General features: G+C 44.1%; 4 protein-coding genes across 8 annotated transcripts in view; 2 read left to right on the forward strand and 2 right to left on the reverse strand.

The window, feature by feature from the left end:
* Window positions 1–9,101, reverse strand: part of piezo1 (piezo-type mechanosensitive ion channel component 1) — a 55,462-nt gene extending 46,361 nt beyond the window's left edge. The window contains exon 1 of one of the 2 annotated variants that reach the window (XM_036215690.1): window positions 8,590–9,101. In XM_036215690.1, the coding sequence (XP_036071583.1) occupies window positions 8,590–8,653 (64 nt within the window). In that variant the 5' untranslated portion in view covers window positions 8,654–9,101. The remainder of the gene's footprint in view (window positions 1–8,589) is intronic. The other variant, XM_024297139.2, reaches the window with a different exon arrangement.
* Window positions 9,102–14,431: 5,330 nt separating this feature from the next.
* Window positions 14,432–20,265, forward strand: cdt1 (chromatin licensing and DNA replication factor 1). Of its 3 annotated transcripts, XM_024296744.2 has the most exons (9): window positions 14,435–14,936; window positions 15,393–15,607; window positions 15,683–15,877; window positions 16,021–16,166; window positions 16,236–16,336; window positions 18,901–19,089; window positions 19,163–19,318; window positions 19,432–19,633; window positions 19,710–20,265. In XM_024296744.2, the coding sequence occupies exons 1-9, from the start codon at window positions 14,562–14,564 to the stop codon at window positions 19,871–19,873; spliced, it is 1,743 nt and encodes a 580-aa protein (XP_024152512.1). In that variant the 5' UTR covers window positions 14,435–14,561; the 3' UTR covers window positions 19,874–20,265. The 3 variants fall into 3 exon arrangements, with proteins under 3 accessions (XP_024152511.1, XP_024152510.1, XP_024152512.1); XM_024296743.2 differs by having other exon boundaries at window positions 14,432–14,936; window positions 15,686–15,877; window positions 16,021–16,336; XM_024296742.2 differs by having other exon boundaries at window positions 14,433–14,936; window positions 16,021–16,336.
* setd4 (SET domain containing 4) lies at window positions 20,241–26,922 on the reverse strand. Of its 2 annotated transcripts, XM_036215443.1 has the most exons (15): window positions 26,784–26,922; window positions 26,324–26,377; window positions 24,873–25,021; window positions 24,704–24,799; window positions 24,581–24,618; window positions 23,286–23,374; window positions 22,983–23,219; window positions 22,845–22,904; window positions 22,631–22,760; window positions 22,356–22,530; window positions 22,200–22,278; window positions 20,853–20,933; window positions 20,665–20,785; window positions 20,444–20,601; window positions 20,241–20,380 (listed from the first exon to the last, which is right to left on the reverse strand). In XM_036215443.1, exons 3-14 carry the CDS (start codon window positions 24,946–24,948, stop codon window positions 20,470–20,472), a joined length of 1,314 nt encoding a protein of 437 aa, XP_036071336.1. In that variant the 5' UTR covers window positions 24,949–25,021; window positions 26,324–26,377; window positions 26,784–26,922; the 3' UTR covers window positions 20,241–20,380; window positions 20,444–20,469. The 2 variants fall into 2 exon arrangements, with proteins under 2 accessions (XP_036071336.1, XP_024152515.1); XM_024296747.1 differs by lacking the exon at window positions 26,324–26,377.
* Window positions 26,923–26,955: 33 nt separating this feature from the next.
* The window catches only part of cbr1 (carbonyl reductase 1), a 9,846-nt gene continuing 9,422 nt past the window's right edge, over window positions 26,956–27,379 (forward strand). The window contains exon 1 of the mRNA XM_024296748.1: window positions 26,956–27,142. Coding sequence (XP_024152516.1) covers window positions 26,989–27,142 — 154 coding nt within the window. The 5' untranslated portion in view covers window positions 26,956–26,988. The remainder of the gene's footprint in view (window positions 27,143–27,379) is intronic.

Below are 27,379 nucleotides of genomic sequence, written 5' to 3' on the forward strand. Positions count from 1 at the left end.
TTGTGTGTGTGAGAGTGTGTGAGTGAGGGTGTGTGTGTGTGTGTGTGTAATGCAACCACAAGAGGACATAATCCATTGTCGTCTTGTGCCGGTCCCAAGTCCGGATAAATGCAGAGGGAGGTGTGACAGTATTTATCAGAACTCCTTTTCTGAGTAGGAGCCATCAACATTCTATTACATGTCCGGATTGACATAGCCGGAACCCCGCTCTGGACCCGACGACCTAGTGGGCGGGACCCTCCCCAAGGACCTCGTGATTTCCTCATTCCTGTTGACACACCTCCCTTTGAAGAAAAAGAGGCTGAGGACTGTCCATCACCCATGCATTAGGCTTTTTTGCCGTTTTTTAGGCTAATTTGGAGTTTAGCGAATATGTTAGCCTTATGCTAACTGTTTTGGCTAAATTAGACATTTTAACAGTTGTTTTTGGCTAATTTACCTTTTTCTCTGTTTCTTCTAGGTTTTTTTGGAGTTTAGCTAATATTTCAGCTACATGCTACCTGTTCTGGCTAATTAGTTTGATTGTATGCAATCAAACTATTGTTCTTCTTTTTTCTTATACTTCTTATTTTCTTTCTTCCGTATGTTTTTTGTCCACCTGTAACTTCTGCATATCTTATCTGATTTTTGTCATTCAAGTATCAAAATGTTCAGGTTATTGAGGACATTATTGCTCTCTTCTGAAATCTCTTCTGCAACTTTTTGTTTTTCAGCAATTTAGCAAAATTGCTGCAACTTTTCTCATTGAAATGCATTGTGAAGGCTCTGCAGCTACTCCAAACTTTCTGTAGTTGTAACTTCTGCATACTTTATGCTATTCTGAAAATTCAAACATGTACTTGTTCTGCTATTTGTGGACTTTTATGCTGTCTTTAAACAATTCTGAAATTTTTTATAGTTTTTGAATTTTTTTTAACTTGTTCAAATTTAAAATAACATTGAAGTCAATGACGGACCTGGTAGCTCCTCCTACACGCGGCGTGGCGACAGAAACAAATTTTTTGACAAGCCGCAAACAGAAAATTCCCCGCGCGGGGCACGAGAATTTATGACGCGAATCGCGTTCGGTGCTTCATAGCTCCTCCTCCGCCCAGCTGACTGGAGGAATGACTGAGTAAGCGAGCCAATTGGACAGCCCGCCAATGTCCCGCCTCCAGAGTCATATACCTCACTGTGATTGGTTCGTTCAGCACTGCACACAACAACTGTCATTCATATCAACCTTGTGGGCCGCACTAACAGTAATCTTTCATATTGAGACACGGGCCGCAAATTATCATCCCGGGGGCCGCAGATGGCCCGCGGGCCGCGAGTTGGAGACCCCTGCTCTAAATGGTAAATAAGGTAGACTTATATAAAGCGCTTTACTATAAGGCCCAAAACCTTTTACAGATACAGTCCCATTCACTCATGCACACAGTGATGGCGGCTCCGCTGTCAATCACTGGCGCCGACCTGTAACCACCACGAGCGACGTGGGGTTAAAGTGCTTTCCCACCAAGCGTGATTCACGCAACAAATTCACATGCCCCGCACCTCTTTCGCCACGTTGCGAATTCGCTGCTCGCTGGCTGTCAAAACATGTGTTCCTGACGCCACGGCCACATGCGGGAGGAGCTTCCAGCTCTGTATGTGCATATCTCACTTAGAATGAATGGAAGACAATGCAATGTCAAGGAATAAGGTTTATTTTATTGTGAAGAGTTCTACAAAAACATCAGTAATCAGGTCTCCATGTTTGGGTTTAAATGATTATTATTAAAATATTTTCCCGGTACAGAGGGCTGTGTCTGTATGACAGCCGCTTCCAGGGTGTTTCTGTGTTTCTGTGTCTGAGCTTGAAGGCTCTCTGTCTAGAACTAATCCGAGGTAGGAAAATAAAATTAGGAGACCTTTTTCTTTTTTCTCAAATGTCTCAATGAGACCCGAGCTGGCAGCCTTAGTAGCCTCTCTCTGTCTGCCAGCATATCGAGTGACTGAGCTCCGCCGCGGGAGCGAAAGCTGCTGATCTGTCCAGAGTTTATCTCACCTTCACCCCAAAGTAGCTGGATGAGCTCTGATAACCTGCGAGTCAAACCAGTAATGGAAAAAGATTAATGTTCTGGACAAAAACGCTCGTATTGGATCAGTATTCTACCCGCTGATCGGGTCGCTGAAAACATCACGTGCACAAAGCTGAGTTCCTGATTGGTAGATACGGCGCAGCGACCTGTCAAACTTCAGGTATTTACATTTTGGTCGTGCGATCCACTTCGCGCCCGTGTGTGTGTTTTTGTGTAGGTGTGTGTATGTTTTTGTGTCTGGGTGTGTGTTTTTGTGTCTGCGTGTGTGTTTTTGTGTCTGTGTGGTGCTCCCTGCAGTCAGACACCTCAGAGTAAATGGGACTTTTTGAGGCAGAGCAGATGTGCACAGAGGAGGTCAGCACGCGCCTCACCACGCCCCAGCACCACGAAAAGTGATCCTCCACCCCCCAGGCTGGGGAGCTGCTCTGTAATAAAATAGCAGGCGTCTGCACTCAGTTGTTTTATGGCTTCAACATAAAATTCCACTGTTCCACAAACATGCTCCAACGCAGCTCTGTGTTTCCCTTAATTCTCAGGTGCTGATTAGACAAGGAAACATCCTGGGAGCCAAAGCTTAACCCTTTAACACCAGAGCTAGTTTCTCAGCACGTAAAAACTCAGTTCCACTTTCAGTGATTTCATCAATCTTGGTATCAAAACGTTCAGCTCCTTCAGAACATTATTGTATTTTTGGTATTTATAAACTTTATAGTTTTTGAAATATTGAGCAAAATATGTCCCAATAAATGAGAAAGTCTTCCAATTTCAAAATTTTAAGTAGATTAGCAACAAACCTTAAAATATATTTAAACATGGGCTATGTTTTCATCTTTTATAGTAATTTTCTAAAAATTTGCCGTGGAGCTGTTATAATAGTGCTATGCTAGCTCATTTGGTTGACTTGAAATCTAATGAGGTTTTTATACTAATTTGGAGTTTAGTTAATATTTAAGCAACATGCTAAAGGTTTTGACTAATTTAGTTTACTGAGGATTTTTTGGCTACTTTGGAGTTCAGCTTGTATTTAAGCAACAAGCTAGCTTTTTGGGCTCATTCAGAGTTTAGGTCATATTTAAGCAACACACTAAGTATTTCTGCAAAATTAGCATGTATTAGGGATTATTAAGCAATTTTACTCCACATTTAAAAAAAAAATAGGTCAACATCAGCGCTCTTTCATAGTTCTTTAATGAAATTTCCAGTCTTTTTGCAAATTTAACATTTTGCAAATAGCTTTTGCATTTTCAGCAAATCCTTTCATCAATCAAAGTAAATTGAGTCACCATTTTCAACAAAACGCTTCAGCATCTTCAGCGACTACATTCAGCTAAAGGCATTCACTCCAGCATTATTAACTTTATTAACTTTTCTCGTTTTTTAATTGCTAACACGATCATCGTAACAAATGCTTAACGTTTTAACAGCAAAGTTCCAGTGTTTATGTTCTTTAATTTACTGTAACTTGTCAACCTATGAAAAGTTACAGTGTGTAAAAGATTTTGTGTTTACGCATGACACCTGAAGTGTTAAAGGGTTAGAGTCTCTGACAGACTGTCAGAGACGTCTTCACAGAAAACTGAACCAGACATAGTAGAGGAGCGATCAGCTGCTAGATCTCAGGAGATCATGTTCTTGGCTTCTAAAAAACCTCTTAAGTGATGAAATAGATCTGTACTATGACTACATCCAACTATTAATAACTCCAGGAGAGGCAGGCGAGAAATCCAGCAGGTAATCACAGCCCAAAGTCGTTATGAAGGTGTGCAAACATCAGCACCTTTCAGCTGAGCTGCGAGCAGCAGCCACTGCTGCAGGCTGAGCTTCCATCGGACTCTTTTCCAAATCAAACCACCACAGAGTCTGAAAAATTAGCAAAAGAGAGAGTTTTGAAGATCCAAATGTGTCTCACAGCACAGACATGGAACCCTATCTCCTTCCAGTGGTCTAATCATGAAACTACCTCAAACTGACATCTGTGCACAAAGCTGATAAGAGGGGACTTGAACTGACGACTCCACCTCTCGTTGCTGTGAGGTCCCATATTTCTGCCCATGTGTTTTTCAGAGTGGAACTCAAAGCATTGGTTAGTTTTAGAGAAATGAAACGTGTTATTACTTTTGTTTTGACCTCTGTGGATTCTCTGACAGTAGCAGACAGAGAGCATCTCTAATGTAGGTGTGTGTTGGTGTTTTAAACAGAGGGCATGTGTCTCCAACATCTGAAATTTTCCATCTTTTATAAAATGATAAGAGCCCAAGAAAACTGAAAAACTGCATCTGCTTCCAAAAACCCCATGAAGGTTTCTTTCTGTCACTGGGCCCTCTCCGGTGAAGCAGAAGGAGTCTGGACGGTCACGGCAGGAAGAGCAGCCTTCACAGCTCAGAGCGGCTGCAGAGCTCAGCACGCACGTCAGCGCACGCCCAATCACACTCAGTGTGAGTATTTGTCAGAGAGCTGCGAGCTCCTGCAGGACAGTTTGAACTCTGAGCATCAGCCTGTGGTCGGTGCTCCACCGTGCATCAGATCCTCTCACCGTGTTCTCATGAACCCTCTGCTTTCTGGAGTCTGCACAAAGACCCACAGCTGATGATGAAGAGGAGAGCCTGCCTCCTCAGTCTGAAATCATCAACAAACTCTGAAGGGAACGAGAAGAAGAAACTTTCTAACATGTGAGCTGAGAACACTCTCTGATGATGAAGGACAGCACTGACACATTTTCAGCATCAGCAGATATGAACACCCCTGTGGATTTTCCTTAACAGCTTTGAAAAAAAAAAACAACCTCCCACCAAGTGAGCGGCAAAGCCAACAACTGCTGTGAAGGCGGAGCTTCGGTGCTCTGTGGTAAAAACTAAACCCAGTAAAATCATTAATCTCCCACTCCCAGAAAATATCCTAGTGCAAAAAAAACCTTTGGGAGTCAACCGCCCCTGCTGGATCATCCGCCTCCGTCTGCTCCATCGGACTTTCACAGCAGAGGCTGAGAAGCCCAGAGGGTTCTCCTGACGACCAGAGTACTGAACCAAATGTTTAGCTAAGGAACCTAACAGGGCCTACCCTCCTTTTGGTGTTCTGCTGAGTTCTGTCTGTGTTGAGGTTTAACGTTCCATTAAATCCAGGACTCAACTTAAGTTAACACCATGACTGGAAAAAGACTTGAAAAATGTTTATTGCACTCCTGTTCAAAAGTTCAAGGTCACCCAGACAATTTTGTGTTTCCCCTCAAACTACCAGCTGCTGCTTCACTATACAGTTAATTCGGGCCCAAAGTGACCCCATGGGCCAGCTTTGGCCCGCCAAGTCGTGGCTGCACAAACCTCTGAGTGTTCCCGTTTCCCATTGATTCTCTACAATGTTCCACAACTGTAATATACTTTCAGCCTCCAGGTGGCGCTGTTAGCACTTTCTTTGCCTGCACCTATGGGAGAAACAACCCACAAGTGAGTCAGCCCTGGGCTTTTTTATGTTAGAAACTCCCACGAGCCTTCACTTTTCCCTCCGATGCTTTTAGCGGCTTTTCCAGCTAGCCATGATGGAGTGACAGCGGCAAACGGATAGTCTAAAGAGCAGCTCCACGCCCCTCATTAGGATCCCAGTTTACTGTTTTCATTGGAAGAAAGTTTGTTTGTTGTTGTTGCTCTTGTTTTTCTATTACAAATGTCTAGCCAGTCCATTTTACCCTGAACAAATCTGCCACCTAACCAGCACCAAAGCAACCCCAGACCATCATGTTACCCCCACCTTGCTTGACAGATGGATTCAGGCAGTGTTCCAGCATCTGTTCAGTTGTTCTGTGGTTCACAAATGTTCTTCTGTGTGATCCAAGCTTCGATTCATTCATCCACAACTCTTTTTTCCAATCTTCTTCTGTCCAATAGTTGTGTTCTCTAGTCCACATTCATCTTTGTCTTTTGTTAGCCAGTCTCTGTTATTATTAGGAGCGGCTGTGGTACAGTGGAAGGGTGGTCAATGTCTAATCGGAAGATTACTGGTTTGATTCCCACCTTGTCCATCTATGTGTTGAAGTGTCCTTGGGCGAGACATTGAACCCCACCTTGCCTCTGGTCGTTATATGTTGGCGTCATCAGTACATGAATGTGACTGTAAAACACTTTAGGCCTTCAAAGAAGGTAGAAAAGCGTTACAAGTAAAAGCCATTCACCTTGTTTCTTTGCCACTCTGCCCTGAAGGCCAGCATCCCTCTGCACTCTAATATCAACACTCTGTTCATAAAGATCGCAAATCAGCGATCTTGGACGTTGCTATTCGTACTTGAGTGTCCGAGTACTCAGTCACTACAGCACTATTGAGGAGCTGTTAGGCGTCCATTTCTCAAACTGGAGACTCTAACGTACAAATCTTTTTGCTCAGTTCTGCAGTGGGGCCTCCCACCTCTTTTTCTTGGCAATTTCTCTCATGGAATCACCTTCATTTCTAAGAACAGCAATAGACTGTCGAGATTTACATGAAAGTTTTCTTTTTCTGCCCATTTTGAACATTTAATTGATCCAGCAAATGTGCTGCTCCAGATACTCAACATCCCAAAGGAAGGTCAGTTTTATAGCTTCTCTAAGCAGCAAACTGTTTTCAGCTGTGCTAACATGATTCACACAACCACATTAATGATGTATGACGAAAGTGTCAAACTCAATCGGACAAGAGGCCAAAATCCAAAACACACCGTAGGTCGCGGGCCGAACAGCATAAACATTTATTGAACACTATAAAACTACAATCTTAAAACTTAAAACTGTAACTTTTTAACATAATTATGAACTAGATATATAGCATTACCTGTGATAATCCTAGTGTGAATGCTGTAAGCTGAATTTGGCCGCTGAAGATGCTGAAATTGATGGCTAAAAACGCTGAAGCTGAAAATACTGATAGCCTGCTAAAATATTAGCTAATACCAAATTGGCCTTAAAAAACAAAATAAAAAGAAAAAAAAACTAGCTAAAACAGCTAGCATGTAAATATTAGCCTATCTCCAAAACAGCTTAAAAAAGTTTAAAAAAGCCTTAATTAGCCAAAACAGCTAGCATGTAGCTGAAATATTAGCTAAACTTCAAAACAGCCTAAAAAATCTTAGTAAATGTCAAAATAGTCCAAAATGCTAGTAGAATACCAATGTTTAAAACTTTAAAACCGTAACTTTTTAACATAATTCTGAATAATAAAAAGGCAGGAATATTATTCCAGAATAAATCAACTTAAACCTTAAATAACTTTCAATACTTGACTCTTCATGAAAATATATTTTGACAAAATTATACAAGTTAGAAATGAGCTCAAGATAAAATTGGGCCATTAATAACAATAAAATAAAATTACCTGGAGGGCCGGATCCGGCCCCCGGGCCTTGACTTTGACACATGTGATATATGGTGTCAGTGTATTTCTGATCAGTTCAAAGTTATCCTCATTGAAAAAAATGTGATTTTCTTTTCAAAAATAGGAAAATGTCTAAGTGACCCAAAACTTCGGAACAATAACAGAAAAAGACTCAGGCATGAAGGGGTTAAAGCTGAACCCAGCCATGACCTGGAAAGGATTCATCAATCGCATTACAAAATAATGAAGATGTGAGGAAATGAACGAGCTGCCGTTTGTTTTAACTAATACATTCCTTCATGGAGTGTTTTTGAAGAGTGGATGCACTCCCTCTCAGTTGGATCTGAACCTCTTCTCAACCCTGATGGGATTTTTTATCGATGCCAAAGGAATGTTTACATGTGTTGTTGTTACGTCTTCAATAAATGTTTAATGAGACCCTGCATCCTTCGGTCTGCTCTCAGGTTGGATCTGCTGAGGAGCGCCTGCCCCTTCAACAGGCTTAACCTCTGCCTCTCTGGGGGAGGAGCCTCCTCAGCTGGGGGCATCAGGTGAGCAGGGGCCGGTCCAGGAAACCAAACACATCCTCTGAAGTGTTGCAAACATGTTCTCAGCTCGCTTCCTCTGACTCACTAGAAAAACATCAGACAGAAACTCAAAGAGCTGACGTCACACTGCTGAGGTTCACAGGATTCCTGTGCTTGAACGCACCTCTGATTGTGTCCCTGAACGCACCTCTCCTTTGTTTATAGATGTTACTAACTGGATGGTCTGACCTGAGGGTTTCCCTGGAAATGGAAGACATGGGGGGTCACGTGACTCCAGGTGGAGAGCAGGTTCTCCTCTCAGTACTTAAAGTTACAAACAAGTTGAGGAAAATTTCTGTTCACTGAACACAGAACCAGGACTGGGGTCGGAAGGGGTCCGGGTCTCTGAGTTGTTGGCTGCACCACTCCTCTGTGCAGGCTCGTGCGCCTCGGACACGCGCTGGTCCCCTGTGATTGTGACTGGGGGGGTCAGGGGCCCTGGAGCCCACCCCGGGTCAGTGGGGTGCAACAGCAGCAACAGTTGAAGCTCGTGACGACATTCACCCCACAGGTAGGCAGGAGTTGAAGCCCCCCTCCCTCCTCCTCCCCCAAAACATCTGCACTGCAACCCCCCACCCCCACCAAGATAACAGAAACTTTCCTACCTGCCAGCAGCGCGCACGGCAGCAGGCCGCCGAACAGCAGCCACACCGACACCTGGAGCTCCATGCGGGCCCGCGGGTCCGAACCGCAGAGGATCTGCGGGGCGCGCCGACCGTCTTACTGCCTACGTGGACGCTCGCGGAGGAAACGGCGCAGTGTCATGATGTCCAGACAAAGTTCGGTTCGGCTTCAGTTCTCCGGGAGCGCGGACCAACTTTCTACAGGGAGGGGCAGGAAAGTGTCAGCGCACGCGGGCTGTGTGTGCGCGGGGTGGAAAAAGTGATTCACAGTCATGAGCGCCAATAGAGGAACTATTCTGCTGCGGGCCCCCCCTCCGTTCCGAACCCGCCCATGTCCCACCCGAACTGCTGCTTCAGGAGCCGGGCGCACTGCGCGCTCCCGCCGCGATCAAGGCTCCAACAGACGCGCGTCCCCGCCCTGAGCGGCAGACCTGGGTTTGAGAGCCGCCACCTGGGGGTTGAGACAGGCCGGCAGCGCCCCCTCCCGGAGCACGGGGGGCGAGCCAGACTCTTTTTGAGGGAGGAAGTGTAAACATGCAGGGCCGCCCCAAGTTCAGGCTGGGAGGGGGCCTGGGCTGAGCAGACAGGAAGTGACCACATTCAATATGGGAGCATGAAGAAGCAGAGGTTTCTGGGAGTCAGTGAAACCTCAGGACACCCACCAAGAGACCCCCATCCCTGCTGCACGGAGGCGGCTGAACTTAGGTTCTGTTTGGGGTTCTCTGGAGTCTCCTTCAGCGGCAGGAGGTGTGTGTAGGGGGGGGTCTGCAGGTGTGAACAGAGCATGGCTGTGAGTCACTGCTGTGGGACCCAGAGGGTCTCAGGGGTCACATCCCCTGAAATTCAATAATCCACTGAAGGAGATGGAGTGTGAAAACCGCCTGTCAGGTGTCATTACAGGAGGTCACGGTCGGTCACCTGTCAATTAAAGACGCACTTATGATGTTTGGTTTTGGTCAGAACACCCACACTGGGCTGCTGTTCAAACGTCCTCAGTGTTCATGTCAGCTGCAAGTTCCAACAACAACATCGAAAAAAAGGCAACACAGTTCAAATGGACTCAGAACTTCATTTAGAATCCTTAATCCATTAACTAGATCAGGATTGGCAACCTTTAACAGTAAAAGAGCTATTTGGGGTTGTTTTCTACTGATCCAAACCTAGAAGGAGCCACATAGTCTTACTTTAGCCTTTAAGAAAATTGGACTTGCATTCATGGCCTTCTTTTTTTAATAATACATATTAATTAAGTCTTAATTTTGGCACAAACAAAAGTTAAAGGTACCTAGCATCTCTCAAAACTGATTTTTTTTTTACTTATTTTGAAAATCAAAGCTGCTCTGTGTCAAGCAGGATCATCTCAGTGCAGCTCTGGACAAGTAGTAACTAATGTTGTGCAGCATAAGATGTTGTGTGCTTTTAACTCATGACTCATGTTTATTTGTTTTCTTTTGGTAGTTCTGGTTAGACAGTCATTATCAGGATCTGCTGACTCTGACGGTCGACATGTCTGGATCAGCAGTCTCCATGAATTATTTTATGTTTGGATAAGGAGCCTCCATGAAGAGATAAAAGAGACACATGACTAGTGTCTCTCTTAAAGATCGCAGCAGTCTTTTACTCACTACTGTTGAACAGAAAATAGATCCTCAGTTACAAATTACTGTAACTGAATTACTATTGTTTGTATAGGAGTAACGTAGAAAGTTGCAGTTCATGTGTTAACTGAATTACAATAGATCCATTTCATGTGACGTCACACGCAGAGTGACTTCCAGTCTACGGGTTTAAAGCTGACAGCTGAACGTGTTTAAAGCAATTTTACATAAATAATAAAAGGTAACCTAAACATTTGTCACCTAAATTTGTACAATATGTATTTTCTAAATGTCCTCCCTGGTTGTATTTCCCTCTCAGATCAAATGTCAGTATTCCTCCTGCAGAATGCTCCACAGCTGCTTCCCCAAAATGATATTAAACCAGTCGTGGATTATTTCTCTCTACAACCCGGTCATAGTTAGATGAAGGTTACAGGAACTTCACTGAATGCTGCTGGTTTGATTATGAATTCAGATTTTCTTCTTCTAATTGATGCTAATGCTAACGCTAGCTTTCCACGACTTGATGAGACGTAGATCTGCAGAAGATCTTTTCTGACCAGTTAAAGTTGATTACATTTCTGAGTTCACAAAATCACTAAAACAGAGATAAAGTCAGTCAATTTCAACGTGTCTGATGATAAAGAAAAACTAATAACTGTTGTTATTTTCTGACGTAGCTCCTCTTTGCTGTTGATCATAACTTTGTCTGATCCTGCAGGATAATGAAGGGAAACAAGGAGCAAAATCATTTGAAACTGTCAAAAAAATATTTATTTTAAAGCATTTCTATTTTTACAATTACACATTAAAATACCTTGAAAAACAACAAAAACCTCTGATTTAAACTAAATTTAGCCTTTGGTTCAGTTAAAACACAACATGCAGCGATCTGCATCTTGACTGTTCCAATTAAATGAGGCCAACATGAAAAACATGAATAATTTTTTGTGCTGATCACACTTAATACATGTGAATAAAATCAGTCAAAATAGAACCTGATAGAATAATATCTGCTCAAATGAAAGGTCAATATTTTCAATAGAACCTCAAATATTGAAGGATTATTCAAATTTCTATTTAGATTTGTGAACGATAAGACAGGAAATGAAAACAGAGTTCAGCAGGACATTCATTAAATAAATATTGTACATTTTTCTGTTAAAATTGGGAAGATTACCTTTTATTATTTATGTAAAATTGTGTTAGACAGTGTTCAGCTGTCTGCTTTGCTGTTCTAAAGCTGAACTCTGGAAGTCAATATTCTCATTTTTGGCCTTGTTGTAATTTTGTCTGATGTCACCGTGAACAGGGTCTTTCACTAGACTACAGAAACAGGTATTACTTCATTACTCACATATTGATGCAGTGAAACCATATGGGATGAACCAGGCAATCACCACTAAGAGCACAGAAAAAAACAACAACAACAACCTATGCTCTTGACAGACTGATCCCACTTCTGACACCACTGTGATGGACCAAGGAATCACCACAGAGAGCACAGATGTTTAGTCCAAAAATAAATCATTTTAATATCCAACAAAGTTTACAAAGTCCAACTGAATGAGCATTTTTTATTTAAAGGAGCCTATAAAAGAGGTCAACTTTAACAAACTTAGAGTAAGTTGTTCCTTAGGAAAGATCTCAAATAACTGACCTACCATTATCACACACCTGGAGACTTTTAAATTAGCGGCTTAAACTACTAATAATGCAATGGGGAGAGATGAGAGGAAAAATCTTAACAAAACAGGACAGAAAATTCATTTTTTCTCCCCATGGAGTCCAGGTAGCACCCTCTTGAGGAACTTCTCTGTTTGGCATCATCTTTAGGCCACCTCAGGCAGGTACAGCTCCACATGGACCTCAAAACAAAACCAACGAATAAACACAAATAAATCACAACCAAATATGCATATAAAAATAAGTGGAACTGTACACTACACCTTCACACCATAGTTGACTATGATCGGCCACCATTGACTAAAACAACAAATTATTTTGTGTTAAGTTGGCTCTTGGTTGAATAAAACAAGAATACTAACAGAGTTACTGACGTATTTACACATGTATGTAGGCTAATGCAGAGGTGGTACACTAGAGCAGAAGTATGGATGTGGATGAATTGGTAGGGGGCATTCAGCATTCAGCCACTGGACATATTCAAATGATTTCCAACTTGTTGAAAAAAAGGCAGAAACCTCTCAGTTAAGTGTATGTTGTGGAGATGAACTGCTTCCCACAATGAGCAACCTGCCTGTACACTATGTGGACTATCAGAAAAAGTACGATTTCTTTTGTTCATGTGATGAAATGAATGAGGCGGTGCTGAAAAGCCTGATTGCCCTTGTGTAGCCTCTATTCTTTTATTTTGTGGATGTAACAATCGCGAGAGATAAACGTGAACAGTTTTTATGTGAGAGAAAAAAGTAAAGTAATGAGAAGTTAATCACTTTTTAGATCAGATAATGAGTAAAGTAATCTAATTACAGTTTCAGCCAGTAACCAAAGTAAAGTAATCAATTACTCTTTAAAAGTAATTTACCCAACACTGATTCTGAGTTAAGGATTACAGCGATCAACCAAAATGCTCAAACTATCAGAACAAAAGCACAGAAGGCTGAGCTCACCCCCTCCCTGGTAGAAATCATCTGGTCAAAGTATCAGAATTCACTGGAACCACTGCTCAAAAACTGTTGAGATCTTCCAGTTTTGAAAGAAAAACTTCTCAAAACTTGTTTTTATAGCTGGGATGTTGATGCAGCATGAGTCTGTGCTGTAATATGATCTGCAGTTGTGATTTCCTTTACTTTTTATTATGATTTCACTGTTACTTTTTAATTGGTTTATCCTTTAACTGCTGTTTGAATGTTGTGAGTTTTCATGAACAGAATTTCATGTTTAGGCGTCATGTAGATGAAGTGATTGGTGATGTTTTACTTCACAGTTACGCAGATGACCCTCCGCTTTATGCAGCTCTGTCATCATAGACAAACACTCCACAACCAAACTCCTTGATTTAGGAATCAGCAGGCGGAGAGAGGGCGCTGACCTCTGCATGTAGATTGGTGCGAACAGCTCATGTATGTTTGAACTATGTTGAAGGAGGAGTCACTTTGAAACATTAAAAACCCACCACAGAGGACCTGGACACAAACTGAGGGATGATTGAACTAATCCTGGCCTCCACGTTAATCAGAGGAAGAGCAGATCTTCTTCCAGGGTCTTCTCAGAACAAAGAGCTTTTGATGGAATTTCCCTTGTCATAATAGCAACACATTGTTGGTTGATTGGCTTTATGTAAACAAGAGAGTCTTTTCAGGTGTGGGGGGGGTCATCATTTAAGACATGTTCAAGTACTGAATCAAAATCACAATTCAGCAGTATTTTTCTGATTTTCACAGCAGTAGCTTGAGGTCCTTTTTTATTTTATTTTCTCAACCCTGACTCTTTATGAAATGTCTAGAGAGCATCACTATTTTGATTGTGCAGACAATGGCAATAAAGGAAATTCTGATTCTGACTCCCCAGCTAAGATTTTCAGGATTCAAGATGGTTTTATCATCACTGTCAAACACAGTGAAATGACGTTTCTTCAGTTTTTCTTGGTCATGCAAAAGTGCACAGAGACAATAGTGCATATAAGCCCAGCCAGCAAGGACAGGTGGGGTCCGTATGATTTAAAGTGGGCAGAAAATTTGGGCCCAGAGTGGATTTGTCCACATGTCTGTTGTGGCCCAACCTGTGTTTGCCCACATTGGCTGAAGTGGGCACTATGTGGGTAGCTTGCTATGGTAGCCAGCCAGCCAGTGGACAATGGAACTCACTAGATCATGACATGGGAAGCTAGCTCAATATACCGTAGCTCGCTAGCTGGCTGGGAAGCAACAGACCATGTGAGATGAAAACTAAAAACAGGAAAATCATAGCAGAAAATCTGGAATCAGATTGTTCTTTCTATGAGTGAGGAAATTATAAAATAAGATATTTTCTTCTGGCTGAATAGTTTGTGATAAATATAATGTAATGAAATAAAGACTTAAAATGACATCAAATATAAGTTTTTTTCCCGTTAAACCAGAACTTGTTTCGCTGTTTTATTAGTACAGGTTTCATTTTCTATTATCATAAACATCTTGTTTCTACTTAAACGTATCTTGTTGTGTCGGTCTGTCTGATCCCCGCCTCATACGGGTCATTGGTTCTTTCATGCGTCACGTGCCAAGAAAAGGCGTGGTTTGTTTGGTTTCGCGCGAAAATTGCTTTCTTCTTCCTGTGAAGCTCGTGGACTTCCGGATGAGTTTGTTTGTGTTCGTGTAGCTTCGCTTCCACTCGGGTCGGCACACGGACGGAATGGCGCAGGTTCGGCTCACCGAGTTCTTCTCCCAGCGGAAAAAAGGCGCTTCTGGACCGAGGAAGCCCGCCGCGGGCGCGCTGTCCTCCCCGGTTCACCGGGAGTTCGTGCGGGTCATCGATGAGGCGGCCGGGCCTGCAGACCGGAGCCCAGACCCCGCAGAGCCCCACACGCCGAAGCGCCCCTCCGGACAGAGCCCGGAGCGGGAGTCCGCCGCGGCGGAGCACAGTTCAGCCAAGAGGAAGCGGAGGGTCCCGGCGGGCGCGGGGGAGCCCGCGGCCGACACGGGAGCGCGCAGGGGGGCGCGGAAGAAGCTCGTCCTGCCCGGTGAGACGGGACGACCCAAGACCCCTCTCGGTGGGGCTCAAACACAGGTACTGGTTACACATGAGCGTCTAACCTCGCGGTTCGGTTCCAGAATTATGACCCATGATCTGCAAAGACCAGTGGACCGAGCTCAGAGTTCGGGTCTGGTTGATGGTTTGAAACCTGCAGCAGCTGATCTGTTCTGAACATGTGGGGGGAGGGGCTTTCGTTGAGTCCTGGAGCGGTGAGTCGGGTCGTGGTGGACCCAGTACTTGGCTGCTTGATTCTGGAGGCTTGGAAGACTCGGTCAGGTTTTGTAGCTGGTTCTTTTCGCTCTTTGATCCTCGGCCCGGTTTTCATCAGTGTGGAGGTTCTGGATTCTGGTGTGAAGGCTGCTGCAGAGCCCACACCATCATCACTCCGCCTCTGTGCCTCACAGCTGTTTGTGGAGAAGTCTGGCAGTTGCTTCTAAATCGTTTGCTGTGTGTACTCTGGTTCTGACCCGTCTGCTGGTGTGCCTGCAGGTTCTGTGTAAGGAGGACGTTGCCGCTCTAAAGTGTCGCCTTCAGAAGATCCAGAAGCATGCGGAGGAGGTCTCTCCTGCGTCCTCCTCCTCGGCGCCTCCTGCAGACGTGCACAGTCTCCAGGCCAGGCTGGTTCTGGCCAAACAGCTGTCTGCGAAGGTCCAGAAGAGGGTGGAGTCAGAAGGGAAACGGGAAGATGCACACACACAAGACAGGTGAGCGGGTCGGGTTGGTTCTGGTTTGGTCGGGTTGGACAAACAAATCATGGTTGTTTCTTTGCTGGTGTGCAGCAGCGAGCGGCCAGCGTACCAGCGGTACCACACTCTCGCTCGGGACATCCCGCCAGGCCTGGTTCTGCCGCTCCACTTTAGGCTTTTGGCCGAGATGTTCCGCAGCATGGACACGGTGGTCGCCATGCTCTACAACCGCAGTGAGACCGCCACCTTCGCCAAGATCCAGCAGGGAGTCCAGGACATGACCCACAGGTAGGCGCTCGACCATCGGGTCAGAACTGGTCAGAATTGTTCCTGAAAGACTAAAGGTGGTCAGAAGTTCTTAGTCTGACCCACTGCAGCGGGCCGGTCGGTTCTGTGTAATCAACTGAAAGCTTCTGTGTTTTCTGTCCAAGGCGCTTTGAGCAAAACCATGTGGGTCAGATCCGGACCGTGTTCCCTGAGGCTTACACCCTCAAGCAAGAGAAGAACATTCCCACCTTCACCAGCGGCGCCAAGAAGGGCCAGTACCAGCTGACCGTGGAGCCCATCATTGTCTCAGGTCAGAACCACCCCCATAAGACATGGCACCGCCCACTGGAAGCTGTATTCACATCTGTGTCCTCCTCAGACCAGAACCAGGCCCGGCCCGTTCTGTCCGCCTCTCGTCTGCTGGAGAGAAGGCGTGTCTTCCACCAGAACCTGATCTCCCTGGTGAAGCAGCACCATCAGGTGAGCAGCGCCGCAGAAGCTCCAGTGATGGATGGCTGAACGGGTTTTTGTGCCACCAGAGCACACCAGAGAACTAAAGTCTGTTTTTAGATCAGAATTTCCTAAATTGTGGACAAAATGTTCCGTTTTAAAATAAAACTTTCTAAGTAGCAATTAATCAAATTAAATATTTGCTTTCAAAAAATGTTTTTGCATTTACAATAGATGTTTTCAGAAGTGTTGTCTGTCATCTCACTTCTCCCATCTTTGATTTAGCATTTATGAGTTTCAGTTTAGTGCAGTGGTTCTTAAACTTTCTCTTGTTCCCCCTTTGAAGGAGGAAAAATGACCCCCCTTTGTGGCCGTACTCAGACTAAAGTCCTTTAGGTCTCCTACAGCTGCCATCACCACAGGCGTGCCCCAGGGCTCTGTCCTATGGCCCCTGCTGTTTATCATCTACCTTCTTCCCTGACCTCAGGGGCCCGTTTCAAGAAGCAGGTTTTGTTGAAACTGTGAGTTTGTGAACTCCAAATTCAAGAAAACTCTTGAGTTTTCTGTTCCAGAAATGGAAATAACTTAAACCAGTGAAAGTGGGTCAAACCAAACCCGTTTCAGGAAGCGGGTTAAGCTGAATTCAGAATCAATCACTAGTCTGAACGTAACCTGATCTGGAGCAGACACTGGAAGTGAAGGATGTTCAAATATGAGTTCCTCATTAACATTTAGAGAACATTCACATTAGAGACGTCACGTTTTCACCACTCAGAAACCAAAATGACATGTTCATTCATAGAGGATCATGTAGAGAGGAGGATGGATTAATCCAGAGGAAATGTTATTTACGTCAGGAGAGGAATTTGAGCAGTTGATTGTCTGGAGTTTCACAATTAATTCTTATTGGAGCGATATTATAAATAGTAGGTTTTTCCAGGGACTAGCTATTAATAATACAGAGTTTTCTTTTCCTCTTTTTAAACCCATAACAATGGAAATCTTTAAACCTTAAACACTGGAGATGCCTGTCAAAGCATCTACTGTGCTTCAGGAGACGAATCAAATGTTAGTGTAATTGTCAATTTAATTCAATTGCAAAAGGCGGGGTTCAAGTCCTGGCTACGGAAACGTTTTATTATACTAAAAAAAATGTTTAAGCAAATATTATTCTTAATTTTAATTCTTGAGAATTGAAAATTAAATAAATACTAATTTTAACATATTCCAAGCAGCTACAGTGTTTATTTTTTGCATGCAGTGATATTTGTGTGTGTGGTGGTAGTGGGCGGGGTCACAAAAATGGTCATTCATGCATTATGGAAATTACTGGTTAAATTACTGACAGATCACAAAACATTCCTTACTTAACAAGTGACAAAATTATCTTCCTGAAATTTAGTTCTTCTCCTGAATGGAAATGATTCAAATGTAGTCGTACGCTTAACTGCAGATATTTTCTCCCACGACAACTCTGGCTTTGTTCGTTTTGCTGCTGCAGCTGTGCTATTTTTTTCTTCCGGCATATTCTTGAAGAAGCAAAATTTCTGTCGGTGTAAAGTATGCCGCCCTGTGGGTGTTTGTTCCCGTTGCCATGGTGAATCCTGCTGTCTTTGCTCCATTGATCAGGGCTTTTAATGGTTGCGACGCTCACACCTGATTCTGGTTCCAACGACTCAGAGTTGATTGAATCAACTCTTTTCAGCTGTTCTGAAACCAAGAACTCTGAGTTTGCAAATTTTGAGTCCATAGACTCTGAGTTCAGGTTTTAATTCTAGATTTGTTGAAGCTGCTTCTTGAAATGAACCCCAGGGGTGTCAAACTCATTTGCACAAGGGGCCAAAATCCAAAACATGCTAGCTGTTTTGGCTACTTTAGGCTTTTTTCAGTTTTTAGGCTGTTTTGAAATTTATCTAATATTTCAGCTACATGCTAGCTGTTTTGGCTAACCTGAGTTTTTAGGTTAATTTGGCATTTAGCTATTATTTTAGCTAGCTAAAAGCTTCAGCATCTTCAGAAATCAGCACTAGCATCTTTAGCAGGAAAATTCAGCTTACAGCATTCACACTAACATTATCACAGGTAATGCTATATATCTAGTTCATAATTATGTTAGAAAGTTACAGTATTAAGTTTTAAAATGTAGTTTTAGAGTGTTCAATAAATGTTTATCCTGTTTGGCCCGCGACCTAAGCTGTGTTTTGGATTTTGGCCCCTTGTGCGATTGAGTTTGACACTCCTGTTCTAGCATGAACCCTCTTGTCTGTGATTGGCTGGTCTGGTGTGACACATTATGCTGAACCTAAACTTATGAACTCAAATCAAACATGGGGGGAGATGAGATGAGATGACACATCTGAGAACATTTGTTGCAAATGCAAAAATGTTTTGAAAGCAAAAAATGGGTTCTTGAAAATAAATATTTAAGTTTTTATAAGGTTTAGTTCTGAAGACTAAACTTTATAAACTGAAGATTTTGTTTGCAGTTTAGGAAATGTTGATCTCTTTGTACTCAGTGTGGTGGCCCAAAAATCCCTCCCCAGATCCCTGACTCCTGGTTCTGTCTGAAAGCTCATGTTCTTTCCGTCTTGCAGGAGTTTTTGTCTTCGCTGGTTCCGCCTGTTTCGGTTCCGGATGACAAGCTAACCCGCTGGCATCCCCGCTTTAACGTGGATTTGGTTCCTGCAGTCCCGGCGAGCCTGTTACCTCAACCTCCTCACAGGGAGACCCTGTCTACTGCCCAGGAGGTTCTGGACCGGGCTCGCTTGCTTATCAACCCCAAGGTACCGGATCCAGTTTGCCTGTTAATTAACATTAGGCCTCAGATGTGTTGTTCTGACCCGTTTTTGTGTTCAGATGGAGAAGGCGTTGACTTCTGCAGCTCAGAGAGTCCAGCTCAGAACTGCTCCGAGTTCTGAAACCTCAGGTGTCCAGAAGGTAGCAGAACCCGCAGCCCCAGCAGGTCTGGTTCCAGAGTCTTTAAAGGGGGTGTCCCAGTCCTTGCTGGATCGGGTGGGTGTCTCCACTAAATCTGCTACTACTGGTTGAATCGACTGGATCCGAGCGGCTCAGGTCCAGTCGGGACCGGTTTTTCTAGGTGCTAAAGTTTTCTGGTTTGTCTTCAGATTCGGGCCAAAGAGGCCCAGAAGCTGCAGGCAGTCATGACCCGGGACCCGGCCCAGGAGGAGCGTCTGCTGATGATGTCCCGGCTGCTGGAGCTGGCCCGGATCCTGCGCAGCGTCTTTGTGGCTGAGAAGAAGGCGTCGTTGACCATGGAGGCGGCCTGCAGCCGCATGGCGGCGAGCTACAGCTCCGCCCTCACTGCAGGTGGGCTCTTCTGCCAGAACCAGGCTGCTCTCTGGGTTCTGCGGGTCAGAACTAACTACATCCTCTTCCCAAACAGGAGAGATGGAGAAACACGTCCACCTGCTGGCAGAACTCGCAGCTGGTTGGCTAACCCTTCATCCAATCAGGAAGGACGTGTACTTGAAGCTGGACCGGAAGGTGGAGCTGTCTGTGGTTCTGGACAAGCTGGGCCGCCGCCTCAGGGAGGAGGAGCAGAAGTGATGGAAGCTCCTGCAGTTGTAGCAGCTGAACTTTTCTCCTCGTGTTTTTTGATTTTCCCTGGAAGAGTGAAAACAAACCGAGCTGGCCTGATGAGGACGAGGTCTGCATCCTCCGGGGCCAAGAAGGGGACGTTGGAAAACCGGACGCCAACAGTCTGACCATGCAGACTTCCTGACTGCTCAGTAGCTGGAATGATCGGTTTAGTGAAGCTAACTGCAGCAGAGGCGCCGGCGGAGCCGCTCCTGCGTGGAGGAGGTCCTCACGTTCTACCTGGAGGATCCAGGCGTGGACGTTCAGGGGTTAAGCTTAGGGGGGGGTTGTGTTAGGCAATCCTCGTTATCATTGGCAACAGTGAAAAGTTGTCAAATAAAATTCGATTTTTTTTATTAAAATCTTGAGTTCTGGAAAATTCTTTGTTTGATCTTTGAAGTTGTTTCTGGCTTCATTAGATGACAGCATCAGCTGAGCGTTTCAGGATCCGCGTCAAACGTGGAGCTCCAGCAGAATCTGCAGACGGAAACGGTTAAGTCAGCATCACATCCTCACACGTGCAAACGCTCCACTCCTCACCTGCAGGACGTCTGCTCCGTCACACCTCAGATCTCAACCGTAGACTGTAGAGCCTCCAGGCAGTTTTCCAGGATGCTCCTCTCCTCCCTCCGCAACGACATAACCACTTCTAGCTGCTCCCTGATTGGCTGCTCACAGTTCTGGAGGAGGCGGGAGATCTGCACACACAGGTCCAGGTGACAGAGTGTCGCTGAAACGGCGTCCTGTTGGTCAGGCCTCACCTCCTGCAGAGACCTCCTCGTTTCCTTCAACAGACGTTCACACAGCGTCTGAGCGGTCAGAACGCTGCGCTCCTCCTCCTCACCGGCCGTCTGTCCCAGCAGCACCGTCCTCCAGTGCCGACTGTAAAGGGAGCGGGTCAGAGGTGCAGGTTTCAGGGCGGGAAGGGCAGCATGGGGCGGAGTCTCACCATGGTAGTGGGGGCAGCGAGAGCAGCCTGAGGGCGGCGAGGAGCCTCCAGCCGGGACCTTCATCAGACACCGTCAGGTTACTGCAGGATGGAGGAGAGATGCAGTCGCTAGGTGTTCATGTAGGACTGCCACGATCTGTCGACTACTTAACTATTAAAATAGTTGAGTATTTTAATAGTAGATTTGTCATATTATATGGGGTCAGAGTGTAGTAAAATTGAAAGTTATTATGGCACTATCTTTTTTGACTATTTTAACACTTATTAAGGTTTTTTAGGCTATTTTGGAGTTTAGCTGATATTTCAGCGAACGTGGGCTTTTTTTTTAAGCTAATTTGGCATTTAACTAATATTTTAGCTGGCTATCAGCTTCAGCGTTTTCAGTTATCATCTTTTTATCTCAATCAAGATAAAAAGATGATAATGTCTCTGATAGTGTTTGGGGAGGCGGGCCGGATCGGGTAGTTTGGGGACCCCTGCTTTAACTTCTCCAGCTCTGTGGATGATGAAAAACTTGCATTAGTTCATGTAGGCCACATGTGTCAAAGTCAAGGCCCGGGGGCCGGATACGGCCCTCCAGATCATTTTATTTTACTGTTATTAATGACCCGATGTTATCTTGTGCTCATTTCTAACGTATGTAATTTTGACTAAATCTATTTTTATGGAGAGTAAAATATTGAAAGTTATTTACGTTTAAATTGATTTATTCTGGAATAATATTCCTGCCTGTTTTTGTTCATAATTATGTTAAAAAGTTACTGTTTTAAAGTTTTAAAAATTGTCATTATGCTCGATTTTTGGTCTATTTTGGCATTTACTAAGATTTTTTAGACTATTTTGGAGTTAGGCTAATATTTCAGCTACATGCTAGCTGTTTTGGGTAATTTAGGCTAAATTTGGCATTTAGCTAATATTTTAGCTGAAGCTATCAGCTTCGGCATCTTTAGCAGCCAAATTCAGTTTACAGCATTCACACTAGCATTATCACATGTAATGCTTTATATCTAGTTCATAATTATGTTAAGTTACGTATGGAAGTTTTTTTTAGGTCATAATTTAAAGTTTTATGCATTTTTCAATTGACAATTCAATTTGCAAATTCATCATGCAATTTGAGAATGCATTTTGCAATTTGCAATTCAATATTCAATTAAGCTTGCAAAATGATAATTCATTTTGTAATTCTAAAGTTTTAAAAATGTAGTTTTAGAGTGTTCAATAAATGCTTATCCTGTCTGGTCTGTGATCTAAGGTGTGTTTTGGATTTTGGTCCCTTGTGTGATTGAGTTTGACACTCCTGATTTAGAAGATAAAGAACATCTCCAAACTAAAAAATAGACTTACTCCAGAAAATGGTTTTCTCTGAGAAACAGGACCTTCTCATCCAGGCTTTGGCCCCCCCGGAAAGCTTCACAGAGCAGATCTGCAGACACGGGAGAAGAGGAGGACCAGTAGATGCAGGAGTTCTTGGAGATGCTGCGACAAAGCTGTGCAGTTCACCTTCTTCTACATAGACGACACTGTGAGGGTTGCAGGAGGAGACGAAGCCGTATTCCAGCAGGAGGCGCTGGTTGTCATGAGAACCGTAGTTGATGAAAGCCTGCTGATGACGCTGGACTCCAGAGAGGCTTCTGACCTCATAGCATCCTGTGGCCCGATTAAAACCCGCTTTCACCTAAGGGAGGAGAGGTTCTAAAAAATGACCCAATCGGAGCAGACAGACCCTAGGAGGGTGTGCACGTGGAGGAGGGGGGGTAAGGCAACATGGGACGGACCTGCACATCCGGGCGGTGGTTCAGCAGGTCAAGAAACGGAGCTAAAGCGTAGTTATCGGGTCCAGACAGGAAGCTGCTGGATGGGGGGGTCATGAAGACGGAGCGGGTGTTGATGCTGCACCAGGCCCACCTGTGGGGCATGGGGGGCCAGATTCTTGAGTGAGTCCTTTGTGGTGAAAGTGTATGTGAATGGGGGGGCTGCTTGTGGGTGTACCTCAGAGCTTCATATGTCAGCACCTCCTCAGCTGGGCGGGTCAGAACTGGCTGCAGGGACCTGGACCCACAATGTGAGCAGAGGTCATGTTCAGCTGCCATGGTAACAGATTGATCAAGGTGTGCAGCACCGACTCACCTGAAGAAGTCCTGGTGGGAGGCGTGGAGGTGTCGCACCATCTCCCTCTGCTCCTCAGCGCGCCTCCGAACCCCAGAGGGCAGGACAGCCATCACGCTGTCCGTGAAATAAGGGGGGCAACTGTAGGACTGGGGGAGGACGTCTATGTATGGGAACCAATCGGAGGCCTCGCCTCTGTGCCGCTCGCACACCAGAAAGACACAAAGAGCCACGAGGGAGGAAGGGGGGGGCTTCCACCTGCAGAAACAAACACGTCAGCCTCCAGCAGACTCATCAGGGACACTTCAGGTGTGCCCCCCCCACCTCTTTAAGAACGGTCCCAGGTAGCTGAGCAGAACTGTGGAGGTGGTGAGGAGGCAGGACTCCGGCAGTGAGACCAGCATCCCACCTGGCTGAAAGAACACAGCCTGGTCAGGTGACAACCTGAGACTGGGAGCAGCAAAATCTTTGACAGACTGTTCAACCGTTAACACGATCATTCCAGTAGATTCTGAAGGAGTCAGAATCTACATGCTACATGCTAGCTTTTTTGGCTAACCCAAGTTTTTCTTTTTTTGACTAATTTGGCATTTAGCTAATATTTTAGCTGCTATCAACTTTATTGTTCATAACTATCAATTTCAGCATCTTCAGCTATCAGCACTGGTATCTTCAGTGGCCAAATTCAGCTTACAGCATTTACACTAGCATTATCACAGGTAATGCTGTATGTCTTGTTCATAATTATGCTAAAAAGTTATGGTTTTAAAGTTTTAAAAATTGCCATTCTGCTAGCTTTTTCGAGTATTTTGGCATTTTTAAGCTATTTTGAAGTTTAGCTAATATTTCAGCTAGATGCTAGCTGCTTCGGCTAATTTAGTGTTTTTTTCAAAGTTTTTAGGCTGTTTTGGAGTTAGGCTAATATTTACACGCGAGATGTTTTGGCTAATTTAGACTTTTTTCTTTTTTTTTTAGGCTAATTTGTCTTTTAGCTAATATTTTAGCTGGCTATCAGCTTCAGTGATTTCAACTATCAGCTTTAGCGTTTTCAGCTATCAATTTCAGCATCTTCAACTATCAGCACTATCATCTTCAGCTGCCAAATTCAGTTTACAGCATTCACACTAGCATTATCACAGGTAATGCCATATATCTAGTTCATTATTATGTTAAAAAGTTATGGTTTTAAAGTTTTAAAAATGTAGTTCTAGAGTGTTTAATAAATGTTTATCCTGTTTTGCCGCGACCAAAGGTGTGTTTTGGATTTTGGCCCCCTGTGTGATTGAGTTTGACACTCCTGGTATTGGGTCAAAGGTCACCTGTCAAAATGGGTTTGATGGAAAGTAAATTCCTCATCTCTCTCTCATTTGATTTAATTTTCTTTGAATCACAAAAACTAATGAAGGATTGAAGCTGCACAATTCATTAAAGTTGAATAAACTATCATCTTAAGTGTCTATATTTAGTTCGTTTAAAGCTAATGATGGTTAAGATGTGTGCTTTACATCCAGTTTGTGCATGACCCGATTAGTCGACTAAACGAATAAAATAATCTGTGATTAGTCGACTAATAAAATACTTGTTTGTGGCAGCACTTTTCTGATCATCAGGTGAGTTACCTGGATGGCGTGGAGAGCCTGCAGTCCTCTGTCTGTGTCTGCGTGGGACGACATGAGAGTTTGGACAAACATGACTCAGCATTTCAGAGCCTATCACAGGAGGAGCAGCTCAGTGAGGCTCACCAGAGAACAGGGCGGGCTGCAGCGGGGTGGAGGTGAAGCCCCGCTGGTGAAGGAACTTCATCAGCCTCACGTACCTCAGCTGGTGACTCAGAGACTCTGAAGACGGAGAGAAGCAGCAGTTAGAGGAAGCAGCAGGACGAGCTCGTGAACTGAAGGAAACTCATCGTACCAGGCTGGATGCTGCCATCACGTTTACGCCGCCGCCTCCTCGCAGCTCGGCCTGCTCTGCAGCCACGCCCTGCCATGACCCCCCAGGCCTGGGGTCATCAAACACCCACAAAACAGTACACAGTCTTCATCTCCTTCTGTACGACGCCTCTAGAAAACATGACAGGTTCGGTCATCTCATCACTGTGCTGATGTGAAACACAAACCAAATGTTTACGTTCAGAAGAATCAAATCTGTCAAAACTGTTCTCTAGAAAAACTGCAAAACAGCTGTTCCTGTGCTGACAGCTGCAGAAAGGCTAAATGTTAATACCTAAACAATAAAAGGAAATAGTAAAAGCTTTTCCTCAAATTTAACTCAAATATCAGCTAACTAAACAACAAGTTCAAGTTCAGCCTCTCTCTGTTAACAGTTAATCTATCACGAGTTTACAAAGGTCACATTTATTCATATGCTCCTGTTTTACTGAAGTTATTTCCAAATTCTTCTTCTAAAAAAAAGAATTTTCACAATATCAAACCAATCGACAACACTGGCAACAAGCTGAGCTGGAGGACCAACAGCACGGCTGTCTACAAGAAGACCTGCAGCAGACTGTATTTCCTAAGGAAGCTGAGGTCCTTCAATGTATGCAGCAAAATGCTGGAGATCTTCTACCAGTCTGTGGTAGCCAGCACCCTGTTCTTCTCTGTGGTCTGCTGGGGGGGCAGCATCACTGCAGGGGACACCAACAGGCTGAACAAACTGATAAGGAAGGCTGGCTCCATCATCGGCTGCAAGCAGGACACCTTTGAAGCTGTGGTGGAGAGGAGGACCCTCAACAAGCTGCTACCCATCATGGATAACCCAGACCATCCTCTCCACCCAGTTCTGGACAAACAAAGGAGCGCCTTCTCCAAAAGGCTCAGACAACTCCGCTGTTCCAGGGACCGCTACAAGAAATCATTTCTTCCACATGCAATAAGATTGTATAACTCCTCATCGCTCTGTAACAGATAACACACCAACGGACTTTTTACATGACCTATGTCCATTACTGCCTCTATTTGCACACTCCCTATTATTATATTCTGCACATTACAATTTGCACAATGTGCTTTTGCTTTTTATTGTATATTATTTCCTTATTTTTTGTAAGTATTGCTTTTTTCTCTATATGTTAATATCTTCTGTATATGCCTGATGCTGCAACAGCCTAATTTCCCAGCCTGGGATGAATAAAGTATTGCTATGCTATGCTATGCTATTCTATTCTATTCTATTCAATTCAAAGAGGAGGTGAGCAAACTAATGTCAAATTTCATAAAGGCCACAATCAATCCTAAATGTAAAGAAGTACATTTTAACATCATACATGGAACATACTGAATCCTTGTGAAAAACTTTCATGATTAAGTTTAAATTTGAAAGTTGTTTTATTTTGTGTTGAAAACATTGAAACGATTAACCACCTGTTTTAAACAGCTTTTGGTGTGACTTCCATTTCTGATGTTCCTCTCTTTTTTCTGTAGAGCAAAAACAAAAACATAATTTTTAGTTTAATTTCAATAGCAGCCAGTTTTATTTAGTTTTGCATGTTTTAATAGCATTGGACAAGTTTTAGATTAATTAAAGGACATGAACAAAATCACTTTTAAATATATTTCATAAGGATATTTTTTTATATTTTAATTCATAACATTTATGAAAATAGGCACATTTCTCACAAGAATAACACAACGTTATATGAAAACAGTGTTTATAAGTTTTCATTTATTGTCTTTATTTTGCCACTTCTTTTGTTCAATGATGTAACCCGTTTTCTTTATTCTATATTCTTACGTGTTAAATTAGTGACTATCGTATGTGATAAAACGTTTGAACAATGCAGTAAATGATGTGCTGATGAACACAGAAAAGTCTGGCACCAACCTGATTCTGACAGCTCCCTGAACCGCACGGTTTCGGACGTTTACTGGAGCTGTTGGGTCTGAAAAGGAGCTCAGGACGGACGCGACGGGTTCAATAAAGCTCTAATGTATCGCTACGGCATCCGCGCTCATGCCTGACAACATGAGTTATGTATGAAACTATAGAACTCACGATCTGAACACATGTCCGCCGTGTTTTTCCGGGAATGCGCAGAAGAGCTGCGCAGAGATTCCCTGTGCCCGCCCTCTCTCTGGTCACGTGGTCGTCACGCTGCTTTTCCTCCTCAGCTCCTCCGCGGGTTCTTCTGCAGTTTCAGTTTATTCATCCTTCGTCTCAGAACCCTACCGAACCGAACCACGGTAAGAAACCTTCCCGCCTTCCTCTTGCGGGTTTCTGTTCAGATTCACGCGCGTTTCCCCACGTTTTCAGGCGTTAACAGGCGGAAGTGAACGCCGCGGTTACGCAACGTAAACAGAGGCGCGTACAGTCCTTTCAAACGTCTCAGTTCAGAACCGAGGTGAAGTTAGTTGGATATTGGATATTCGACAGACATTCGCTCTGGGTGTAGTTAGGGACCGTCAACAAATTCAAGTTTT

This window comes from Oryzias melastigma, linkage group LG15 (genome assembly GCF_002922805.2).
Source record: "Oryzias melastigma strain HK-1 linkage group LG15, ASM292280v2, whole genome shotgun sequence".
Lineage (NCBI taxonomy): Eukaryota > Metazoa > Chordata > Actinopteri > Beloniformes > Adrianichthyidae > Oryzias > Oryzias melastigma.